The following is a 12417-nucleotide window of genomic DNA, read 5'->3' as shown; positions in this document are numbered from 1 at the left end:
TTTTTTTAATCCTGAAAAAACTCCCCAGTACTTAACGATTACAATCATACCCATAACATGATGCAGCCACCACTATACTTTAAAATATGGAGAGTGATATTCAATAATATGTTGTATTGGACTTGCCCCAAACATAACACTTTGTATTCAGGACAAATAGTTATTGCTTTGCCACATTTCTTGCAGTATTACTTTAGTGCCTTGTTGCAAACAGGATGTATGTTTTGGAATATTTTTATTCTGGACAGGCTTCCTTCTTTTCACTCTGTCATTTAGTGGAGTATTGTGGAGTAACTACAATGTTGTTGATCCATCCTCAGTTTTCTCCTATCACAGCCATTAAACTCTGTTTTAAGGTCACCATTGGCCTCATGGTGAAAACTCTTGAGCGGTTTCCTTCGTCTCCGGGAACAGAGTTAGAAGGATGACTGGGTGTATTGATACACTACCCAAAGTGTAATTAATAACTTCACCATGCTCAAAGGGGAATTCAATATCTGCTTTTTACATGTATTACCTCTCTACCAATAGGTGCCCTTCTTTGCGAGGCATTGGAAAACCTCTCTGGTCTTTGTGGTTGAAATACACTGCTCGACTGAGGGACTTTACAGACAATTGTATGTGTGGGGGTACAGAGATGGGGTAGTCATTTTAAACACTATTATTGCACACAAAGTGAGTCCATACAACTTATTATATGACTTGTTAAGCACCTTTTTACTCCTGTGCTTATTTAGGCATCGCCGTAACAAAGGGGTTGAATACTTATTAACTCAAGACATTTCAGCTTTTCATTTTTAATAATTCAGTAAACATTTCGAAAAACATAATTCCACTTTGACATTATGGGGGCAAGTGACACAAGATCTCAATTGAATCTATTTTAAATTCAGGCTGTAACAACAAAATGTGTAAGAAGTCAAAGGGTGTGAATCCATTCTGAAGGCGCTGTAGTGGTAGAGGATGAAGGGGCATCGTTGTAAAATAACAATTTGTTCTTAACCGACTTGCCTAGTTAAATAAAGGTTCAATTTAAAAAATACCATGTGTTCAATGTTCATACAATCTCACCTGTGACTTCAAATGTGATCTTCACTGTGCCCCATTTTGTCTGTTCTTTAGAAAGAACCTGAAACTCGATGGGAGACTTGGGAAAGACTTCAGGGGCTGGGAGGTACCAGTTCTTCCTGAAAACAAGTAAATTGACACAATGCCGTTTAGTTATTTTGCTAAACCAGTCGATACCTGCCATTTATTAATAAATGTAATAAAAAAGATATGGTATGTGCATGATACAGTAAAATTGTTTTTCCTTTATGAAACACATTTGAAAACAACCAAATACATCAGCATCGTTGCCATAGACAACACATTTTTAACCCCTTTGAGATACAATATAATACAGATCTTATCTACAGTATAGTAATAATAGTGTTATTTAATTCAGCCATGTGTGACCGTAGAGATCCTATTAAATTAGTACACAGTGCATTCAGAAAGTATTCAGACCTCTTGACTTTTTCCACATTTTGTTACAGCCTTATTCTAAAATGGATGAAATAGCTTTTTTCCCTAATTTATAAAACATAAAATACAGAAATACCTTACGTAAGTATACTTTGCTATGAGACTCGAAATTGAGCTCAGGTGCATCTTATTTCCATTGATCATCCTTAAGATGTTTCTACAACGTGATTGGTGTCCACCTGTGGTACATTCAATTGATTGGTCATGATTTGGAAAAGGTACACACCTGTCTATATAAAAGGTGCCACAGTTGACAGTGCATGTCAAAGCAAAAACCAAGCCATGATGTTGACGGAACTGTCTGTAGAGCTCCAAGACAGGACTGTGTCGAAGCACAGATCTGGGGAAGGCTACCAAAACATGTCCGCATCATTGAAGGTCCCTAAGAACATAGGTGGTCTCCATCATTCTTAAATGGAAGAAGTTTAGAACCACCAAGACTTCCTAGAGCTGGCTGCCCGGCCAAACTGAGCAATCAGGGGAGAAGGGCCTTGGTCAGGGAGGTGACCAAGAACCTGATGGTCACTTTGACAGAGCTCCAGAGTTCCTCTGTGGAGATGGGTGGACCATCCAGAAGGACAACAATCTCTGCGACACTCCACCAATCAGGCCTTTACGGTAGAGTGGTCAGACGGAAGCCACTCTTCAGTAAAAGGCACATGCTTGGAGTTTGCCAAAAGTCACCTAAAGGACTCAGACCATGAGAAACATGATTCTCTGGTCTGATGAAACCAAGATTGAACTCTTTGGCCTGAATGCCAAGCTTCACGTCTGGAGGAAACCTGGCACCATCCCTACGCTGAAGCACGGTGGGGACAGCATCATGCTGTGGGGGGGGTTTTCAGCGGCAGGGCATATGAGACTAGTCAGTATTGAGGGAAAGATGAACGGAGCAAAGTACAAAGAGATCCTTGATGAAAACCTGCTCCAGAGCGCTCAGGTTCACCTTTCAACAGGACAACAACCCTAAGCACACAGCCAAGACAACGCAGGAGAAGCTTCGGGACAGGTCTCTGAATGTCCTTGAGTGGCCCAGCCAGAGCCTGGACTTGAACCCGATCGAACATCTCTGGAGAGAACTGAAAATAACTTTACAGCGACGCTCCCCATCCAACCTGACAGAGCTTGAGAGGATCTGCAGAGAAGAATTGGAGAAACTCCCTAAATACAGGTGTGCCAAGCTTGTAGCGTCATACCCAAGAAGACTCAAGGCTGTAATCACTGCCAAAGGTGCTTCAACAAAGTACTGAGTAAAGGGTCTGAATACTTATGTAAATGTGATATTTCAGTTGTTTATTTTGTCATTATGGGTAGATTGATGAGGGGGAAAAAACTATTTAATCCATTTTAGAATAAGGTTGTAACGTAACAAAATGTAGAAAAAGTCAAGGGGTCTGAATACTTTCTGAATGCACTGTGTACTGCATATTCTAATTCCTAGTTCTATGTGTATGACTCACTTGACAAGGAACTTGACAGGTAGGAACCAGGGGTAGCCACAGAAAGGCCTGTCCTCCTGACAGCTGGTCCTGATGGTGTCGTTGATCTCTGGTATGATAGGCGTGATGTGCTGCATGCCAGTGTAGTCAAAGCTGTTGATCCACAGACCTGAGTCTTTGCTCTTCACCTGGCCATCCAGACCATGGAAGGTACGAGTGGTGTGCTGACAGGAAGAGAAGAGAGAAGAGGTGAAAAGATAGTCAGCAACTCATGGTAGAACACCTGAGGGGGGAGTTGTTTCAAAAGAACATCTTTAGCAAGAGCAGACAGAAAGACATAGTCAACATTGACACACAGTTGTTCATTTGAAATACGAGTGTGTTTGGTCTTAAGTCCTGAATAAATAAAAATGTGCTTGGGAGAGCAGGCAGAAAGAACGACGGTCAACATCTCCTGGTTGTCATTGTAATATAAGGTCTGTATTTAATTAATTGAGCTACACACACACTAAGCCCAATGCATCAGATGATCGTTTATTCAATGTTTTTATATCCGTCAATAACCGACTTGGTAGGATAAATAAAGGTTAATTTAAAAGGTTGTCAGGTGTGTGTGTGTGTGTGTGTGTGCATCTAAGCAGAAAGTGCCGGAGATGGTCTCGGGACTAGACCCGTTTGGGCCGGAGGGGTCGTGTGTGTGTCAGATGGTCTCACCTGAAGAAAGACCCGTTTGGGGCGTGGGCTCGAGGGGTCTGCTGTGTAGGGGAAGAACATTCCACACAACACCAGCACCAGAAACACAGTGAACACTGTTCCCAGACCTGCCAACAGCCACTTAGTAGACCTAGCCAAGTAGATGAAGTGGAGCTGGGGAGAGAGAGCAGAGAGAAGGGGGAGGGGGGAGAGGGCGAGGGAGAGAGAGAGGGAAAGATAGAGAAGGGGGAGGGGGGAGAGGGAAAGATAGAGAAGAGGGAGAGAGGGAGGAGGGGGAGAGAAAGATGGAAAGAGAGGGGGGGGGGGAATAAAAACACACTCATCAGATCACTCAAAGCTGCTTAAAGTCATCAGCTGATATGATATTTCCTAGTCATCATCCACATTTCATCTTTCTGCCTCATATCCTCCATTCCATGGTGGAGAGGGGAGTTGCTGCTGACCTGGTTGGTAGAGTATTGTAATAAATATTGCTATGCTGTCGCTTCCAAAGGTTTCTATGGGAATGTTATTTCCACAAAGACTACAGTCAGGAACATGTTCCTGTCCTCTTCCCTCTTTTGGAAAGCTAGCTATTATTAACCATGGTACTACTCTACTCACAAAGAAGGAGGAGAGGAAGAGTGTGGTGAGGGTGACGAGGGTGGCCAGGACCACGTCAGGGGGGATCTCTGTGCCGCTGCGCCCCAGGATGGGCGTGAAGATCTCAAACACCACCCAGATCAGGAACATGAAGTGGACATAGGGCAGAGCCAGACCCAGCTGGTAGAGAACAGAGTACTTCAGCGATGCACCTGGAGACACAGGAGAGATACATTAACTAACCCAGACCCAGCTGGTAGATAACAGAGTACTTCACCTGCACCAAACAAATAAGAGATCAATATAAAACCCTTTCAATTCAAAACTAATCATGTGATACAGCAACGTATCGTTGTTGCTGCTGAGCTGTGAAAATGACCTGACAACCTTCTGATTGAAACATCACACTTAAATAATAACAATGGGAGCATTGAACAGTATCCACGTCTATCCATTTATTGTTCATGAAAAGGAATTTCCTTATGGAAAGCAACTTATCTATCGATCTACAGTGCATTCGGGAAGTGTTCAGACTAGAAGTCGACCGATTAATCGGAATGGCAGATTAATTAGGGCCGATTTCAAGTTTTCATAACAATCGGAAATCTGTATTTTTTTACACCTTTATTTAAACTTTATTTAACTAGGCAAGTCAGTTAAGAACACATTCTTATTTTCAATGACGGCCTAGGAACAGTGGGTTAACTGCCTCGTTCAGGGGCAGAACGACATATTTTTACCTTGTCAGCTCGGGGGATTCAATCTTGCAACCTTACAGTTAACTAGTCCAACGCTCTAACCACCTGATTACATTGCACTCCACGAGGAGCCTGCCTGTTACGCGAATGCAGTAGAAGTTAAGGTAAGTTGCTAGCTAGCATTAAACTTATCTTATAAAAAACAATCAATCATAATCACTAGTTAACTACACATGGTTGATGATATTACTAGTTTATCTAGCGTGTCCTGCGTTGCACGTAATCGATGCGGTGCGTATCGTTGCTCCAATGTGTACCTAACCATAAACATCAATGCCTTTCTTAAAATCAATACACAGAAGTATATATTTTTAAACCTGCATATTTAGCTAAAAGAAATCCATGTTAGCAGGCAATATAACCAGGTGAAATTGTGTCACTTCTCTTGCGTTAATTGCACGCAGAGTCAGTGTATATGCAACACTTTGGGCTGCCTAATTTTCCAGAATTTTACATAATTATGACATAACATTGAAGGTTGTGCAATGTAACAGGAATATTTAGACTTATGGATGCCACCCGTTAGATAAAATACGGAACGGTTCCGTATTTCAATGAAAGAATAAACGTCTTGTTTTCGAGATGATAGTTTCCAGATTCGACCATATTAATGACCTAATGCTCGTATTTCTGTGTGTTATGTTATAACTAAGTCTATGATTTCATAGAGCAGTCTGACTGAGCGGTGGTAGGCAGCAGCAGGCTCGTAAGCATTCATTCAAACAGCACATTCCTGCGTTTTGCCAGAAGCTCTTCGCTGTACTTCAAGCCTATCAACTTCCGACATTAGGCTGGTGTAAACCGATGTGAAATGGCTAGCTAGTTAGCGGGGTGCGGGCTAATAGCGTTTCAAACGTCACTCGCTCTGAGATGGGAGTAGTTATTCCCATTGCTCTGCAAGGGCCGCGGCTTTTGTGGAGCGATGGGTAACGCTGCTTCGAGGGTGGCTGTTGTCGTTGTGTTCCTGGTTCGAGCCCAGGTAGGAGCGAGGAGAGGGATGGAAGCTATACTGTTACACTGACAATACTAAAGTGCCTATAAGAACATCCAATAGTCAAAGGTTAACGAAATACAAATGGTATAGAGAGAAATAGTCCTATAATTCCTATAATAACTACAACCTAAAACTTTTTACCTGGGAATATTGAAGACTCATGTTAAAAGGAACCACCAGCTTTCATATGTTCTCATGTTCTGAGCAAGGAACTTAAACGTTAGGTTTCTTACATGGCACATATTGCACTTTTACTTTCTTCTCCAACACTTTGTTTTTGCTTTATTTAAACCAAATTGAACATGTTTCATTATTTATTTTTGGCTAAATTGATTTTATTGATGTATTATACACTGCTCAAAAAAATAAAGGGAACACTTAAACAACACAATGTAACTCCAAGTCAATCACACTTCTGTGAAATCAAACTGTCCACTTAGGAAGCAACACTGATTGACAATAAATTTCACATGCTGTTGTGCAAATGGAATAGACAAAAGGTGGAAATTATAGGCAATTAACAAGACACCCCCAAAAAAGGAGTGATTCTGCAGGTGGTGACCACAGACCACTTCTCAGTTCCTATGCTTACTGGCGGATGTTTTGGTCACTTTTGAATGCTGGCGGTGCTCTCACTCTAGTGGTAGCATGAGACGGAGTCTACAACCCACACAAGTGGCTCAGGTAGTGCAGTTCATCCAGGATGGCACATCAATGCGAGCTGTGGCAAAAAGGTTTGCTGTGTCTGTCAGCGTAGTGTCCAGAGCATGGAGGCGCTACCAGGAGACAGGCCAGTACATCAGGAGACGTGGAGGAGGCCGTAGGAGGGCAACAACCCAGCAGCAGGACCGCTACCTCCGCCTTTGTGCAAGGAGGTGCACTGCCAGAGCCCTGCAAAATGACCTCCAGCAGGCCACAAATGTGCATGTGTCAGCATATGGTCTCACAAGGGGTCTGAGGATCTCATCTCGGTACCTAATGGCAGTCAGGCTACCTCTGGCGAGCACATGGAGGGCTGTGCGGCCCCACAAAGAAATGCCACCCCACACCATGACTGACCCATCGCCAAACCGGTCATGCTGGAGGATGTTGCAGGCAGCAGAACGTTCTCCACGCCGTCTCCAGACTCTGTCACGTCTGTCACATGTGCTCATGTGCTCAGTGTGAACCTGCTTTCATCTGTGAAGAGCATAGGGCGCCAGTGGCGAATTTGCCAATCTTGGTGTTCTCTGGCAAATGCCAAACGTCCTGCACGGTGTTGGGCTGTAAGCACAACCCCCACCTGTGGATGTCGGGCCCTCATACCACCCTCATGGAGTCTGTTTCTGACCGTTTGAGCAGACACATGCACATTTGTGGCCTGCTGGAGGTCATTTTGCAGGGCGCTGGCAGTGCACCTCCTTGCACAAAGGCGGAGGTAGCGGTCCTGCTGCTGGGTTGTTGCCCTCCTACGGCCTCCTCCACGTCTCCTGATGCACTGGCCTGTCTCCTGGTAGCGCCTCCATGCTCTGGACACTACGCTGACAGACACAGCAAACCTTTTTGCCACAGCTCGCATTGATGTGCCATCCTGGATGAACTGCACTACCTGAGCCACTTGTGTGGGTTGTAGACTCCGTCTCATGCTACCACTAGAGTGAGAGCACCGCCAGCATTCAAAAGTGACCAAAACATCAGCCAGTAAGCATAGGAACTGAGAAGTGGTCTGTGGTCACCACCTGCAGAATCACTCCTTTTTTGGGGGTGTCTTGTTAATTGCCTATAATTTCCACCTTTTGTCTATTCCATTTGCACAACAGCATGTGAAATTTATTGTCAATCAGTGTTGCTTCCTAAGTGGACAGTTTGATTTCACAGAAGTGTGATTGACTTGGAGTTACATTGTGTTGTTTAAGTGTTCCCTTTATTTTTTTGAGCAGTGTATTAAGTTAAAATAAGTGTTCATTCAGTATTGTTGTAATTGTCATTATTACAAATACATTTATTTTTTCTTTATTTTTAATTTGTTTTAATCTGCCGAGTAATCGGTACCGGCTTTTTTGGTCCCCCAATAATCGGTATCGGTATCGGCGTTGACATTTTACAGCCTTATACTAAAATTGATTAAATATTTTTTTCCCTCATCAATCTACACATAATACCCCATAATGACAAAGCAAAAACAGATTTTTAGAAATGTTTGCACATTTATAAAAAAAAATATTATATATATATATCACATTTACATATTTATTCAGACCCTTTACTCAGTACTTTGTTGAAGCACCATTGGCAGGGATTAAAGCCTTGAGTCTTCTTGGGTATGGCGCTACAAGCTTGGCACACCTGTTTTTGGGGAGTTTCTCCCATTCTTCTCTGCAATCCTCTCAAGCTTGGTCAGGTCGGATGGGGAGCGTCGCTGCACAGCTATTTTCAGGTCTCTCCAGAGATGTTCGATCGGATTGAAAATTCAGGCTCTGGTTGATCCACTCAAGGACATTCAGAGACCTGTCCGAAGCCACTCCTGCGTTGTGTTGGCTGTGTGCTTAGGGTCGTTGTCCTGTTGGAAGGTGAACCTCCTGAGCGCTCTGAAGTAGGTTTTCATCAAGGAGCTCTCTGTATTTTGCGCCGCTCATCTTTGCCTCGATCCTGACTACTCTCCCAGTCCTTGCCACTGAAAAACCTCCGCACAGCATGATGCTGCCACCACCATGCTTCACCATAGGGATGGTGCCAGGTTTCCTCCAGATGTGAAGCTTGGCATTCAGATCAAAGAGTTCAATCTTGGTTTTCATCAGTTTTTCTCATGGTCTGAGAATCCTTTAGGTGCCTTTTGGCAAACTGCAATCATGTGCCTTTTACTGAAGAGTGGCTTCCGTCTGACAACTCTACCATAAAGGCCTGATTGGTGGAGTGTCGCAGAGATAGTTGTCCTTCTGGATGGTCCACCCATCTCCACAGAGGAACTCTGAAGCTCTGTCAGTGACCATCAGGTTCTTGGTAACCTCCCTGAACAAGGTCCTTCTCCCCCGATTGCTCAGTTTAGCCGGGCAGCCAGCTCTAGGAAGTCTTGGTGGTTCCAAACTTCTTCCATTTAAGAATGATGGAGGCCACTGTGTTCTTAGGGACCTTCAATGATGCGGACATATTTTGTTACCCTTCCCCAGATCTGTGCCTCGACACAATCCTGTCTCGGAGCTCTACGGACAATTCCTTCAACATCATGGCTTGGTTTTTGCTCTGACATGCACTGTCAACTGTGGCACCTTTTATTTAGACAGGTGTGTGCCTTTCCAAATCATGTCCAATGAATTGAATTTACCACAGGTGGGCTCTAATCAAGTTTTAGAAACATCAAGGGTGATCAATTGAAACAGGATGCACCTGAGCTCAATTTTGAGTCTCATAGCAAAGGGTCGGAATAGTTATGTAAATAAGGTAGCAGTTTTTAAAAAATTATACATTTGCTAAAATGTCTAAAAACCTGTTTTTGCTTTTGCATTATGGGGAATTGTGTGTAGATTTATGAGGGGAAAAACATATTTAATACAGTTTCAAAAATGTCTGTAACGTAACAAAATGTGGAAAAACTCAAGATGTCTGAATCCATCCATCTATTCTCTCCTCACCTCTGAGTTTAAACTCCCTGGCGAGGAGCAGCTTGGTGGTCAGAGGGAAGGCCACCATCAGCATGGGGACGTAGGCAGAGCAGAGGCCGTTAGCTGTGAGGTAGACCAGAGCACCGCACCACAGCAGCAGGCTCACGTCAAAGTAGAGCTCCCCCAGCTCCAGACGGCGCACACCCTGCAGGAGGAGGACCAGACAGACCAGGTCAGCAAGGAACAATCCCTGTCACTGGTGTATTGATACAGTATGCAGGAGGAACACTCAGACAGACAGGAGTCAATAAGGGCAGACACAGACTCTCATCCATTACCCCAAAATAGGCTTATCCATTTAATTGTTATATCAACATCAAGGTCTATCAAAATGTTTTTCTCTCATGGCTACATAGTCAACATAAAAATCAGTCAGATTTGTTTGGATGCATGTTTTATTGAGCTGCCTTACACAAACCATGTGAGAACCATGGAGAGTCTGAACTTTAGCCCAGATAGACCCACCCTGACATCCCACAGGCGAATGGCCAGGATTCTCCCTTTCGCTCTCCCTCTACTTCTCTCAGTTTCTCTCCCTCTACTTCTCTGTTTCTCTCGCTCAGTCTCTCTCTGTCCCACCGCCCCGCTCTCACTCCACCCGCTCTCGTCTCTCTCTCTCTCTCTCCAACAAAGGTCTAATTCACAGAGTTTCAAACCACTCTATTATCGCCAGTACTGTGCCTGAATCACACATAATTCTGACTCTGGTCATGTTGCCAGGAGGAGAATGTTGTTTAATCTACCTCTTAATAATATCCTCTGTACGTTTACCCTGGCACTGTAGTGAAGTATGAACTACTGCCTTCAACTACAACCATAACAGTGGAGACTGGCGCCACTCAGTGTCTCAGTGTCCAGCCCTGGAGCTCTGCCACTCAGTGTCTCAGTGTCCAGGCCTGGAGCTCTGCCACTCAGTGTCTCAGTGTCCAGGCCTGGAGCTCTGCCACTCAGTGTCTCAGTGTCCAGGCCTGGAGCTCTGCCACTCAGTGTCTCAGTGTCCAGGCCTGGAGCTCTGCCACTCAGTGTCTCAGTGTCCAGGCCTGGAGCTCTGCCACTCAGTGTCTCAGTGTCCAGGCCTGGAGCTCTGCCACTCAGTGTCTCAGTGTCCAGGCCTGGAGCTCTGCCACTCAGTGTCTCAGTGTCCAGGCCTGGAGCTCTGCCACTCAGTGTCTCAGTGTCCAGGCCTGGAGCTCTGCCACTCAGTGTCTCAGTGTCCAGGCCTGGAGCTCTGCCACTCAGTGTCTCAGTGTCCAGGCCTGGAGCTCTGCCACTCAGTGTCTCAGTGTCCAGGCCTGGAGCTCTGCCACTCAGTGTCTCAGTGTCCAGGCCTGGAGCTCTGCCACTCAGTGTCTCAGTGTCCAGGCCTGGAGCTCTGCCACTCAGTGTCTCAGTGTCCAGGCCTGGAGCTCTGCCACTCAGTGTCTCAGTGTCCAGGCCTGGAGCTCTGCCACTCAGTGTCTCAGTGTCCAGGCCTGGAGCTCTGCCACTCAGTGTCTCAGTGTCCAGGCCTGGAGCTCTGCCACTCAGTGTCTCAGTGTCCAGGCCTGGAGCTCTGCCACTCAGTGTCTCAGTGTCCAGGCCTGGAGCTCTGCCACTCAGTGTCTCAGTGTCCAGGCCTGGAGCTCTGCCACTCAGTGTCTCAGTGTCCAGGCCTGGAGCTCTGCCACTCAGTGTCTCAGTGTCCAGGCCTGGAGCTCTGCCACTCAGTGTCTCAGTGTCCAGGCCTGGAGCTCTGCCACTCAGTGTCTCAGTGTCCAGGCCTGGAGCTCTGCCACTCAGTGTCTCAGTGTCCAGGCCTGGAGCTCTGCCACTCAGTGTCTCAGTGTCCAGGCCTGGAGCTCTGCCACTCAGTGTCTCAGTGTCCAGGCCTGGAGCTCTGCCACTCAGTGTCTCAGTGTCCAGGCCTGGAGCTCTGCCACTCAGTGTCTCAGTGTCCAGGCCTGGAGCTCTGCCACTCAGTGTCTCAGTGTCCAGGCCTGGAGCTCTGCCACTCAGTGTCTCAGTGTCCAGGCCTGGAGCTCTGCCACTCAGTGTCTCAGTGTCCAGGCCTGGAGCTCTGCCACTCAGTGTCTCAGTGTCCAGGCCTGGAGCTCTGCCACTCAGTGTCTCAGTGTCCAGGCCTGGAGCTCTGCCACTCAGTGTCTCAGTGTCCAGGCCTGGAGCTCTGCCACTCAGTGTCTCAGTGTCCAGGCCTGGAGCTCTGCCACTCAGTGTCTCAGTGTCCAGGCCTGGAGCTCTGCCACTCAGTGTCTCAGTGTCCAGGCCTGGAGCTCTGCCACTCAGTGTCTCAGTGTCCAGGCCTGGAGCTCTGCCACTCAGTGTCTCAGTGTCCAGGCCTGGAGCTCTGCCACTCAGTGTCTCAGTGTCCAAGCCTGGAGCTCTGCCACTCAGTCTCAGTGTCCAGGCCTGGAGCTCTGCCACTCAGTGTCCAGGCCTGGAGCTCTGCCACTCAGTGTCCAGGCCTGGAGCTCTGCCACTCAGTGTCCAGGCCTGGAGCTCTGCCACTCAGTGTCCAGGCCTGGAGCTCTGCCACTCAGTGTCTCAGTGTCCAGGCCTGGAGCTCTGCCACTCAGTGTCTCAGTGTCCAGGCCTGGAGCTCTGCCACTCAGTGTCTCAGTGTCCAGGTCTGGAGCTCTGCCACTCAGTGTCTCAGTGTCCAGGCCTGGAGCTCTGCCACTCAGTGTCTCAGTGTCCAGGCCTGGAGCTCTGCCACTCAGTGTCTCAGTGTCCAGGCCTGGAGCTCTGCCACTCAGTGTCTCAGTGTC

The 12417-nt window shown here is 46.5% G+C and overlaps 1 protein-coding gene across 1 annotated transcript in view; it reads right to left on the bottom strand.

Annotated features, from left to right (window-relative positions):
• Positions 1-12417, bottom strand: part of LOC129810810 (endoplasmic reticulum metallopeptidase 1-like) — a 74566-nt gene that overhangs the window by 23002 nt on the left and 39147 nt on the right. The window contains exons 10-14 of the mRNA XM_055861721.1: positions 9623-9797; positions 4284-4474; positions 3681-3833; positions 2988-3190; positions 1072-1187 (exon numbers count right to left, since the gene is read on the bottom strand). Coding sequence (XP_055717696.1) covers positions 1072-1187; positions 2988-3190; positions 3681-3833; positions 4284-4474; positions 9623-9797 — 838 coding nt within the window. The remainder of the gene's footprint in view (positions 1-1071; positions 1188-2987; positions 3191-3680; positions 3834-4283; positions 4475-9622; positions 9798-12417) is intronic.

Source organism: Salvelinus fontinalis, chromosome 2, assembly GCF_029448725.1.
Source record: "Salvelinus fontinalis isolate EN_2023a chromosome 2, ASM2944872v1, whole genome shotgun sequence".
Lineage (NCBI taxonomy): Eukaryota > Metazoa > Chordata > Actinopteri > Salmoniformes > Salmonidae > Salvelinus > Salvelinus fontinalis.
Note: the sequence above shows the minus strand (reverse complement) of the source record. Positions and strands in the feature narration are given on the sequence as shown.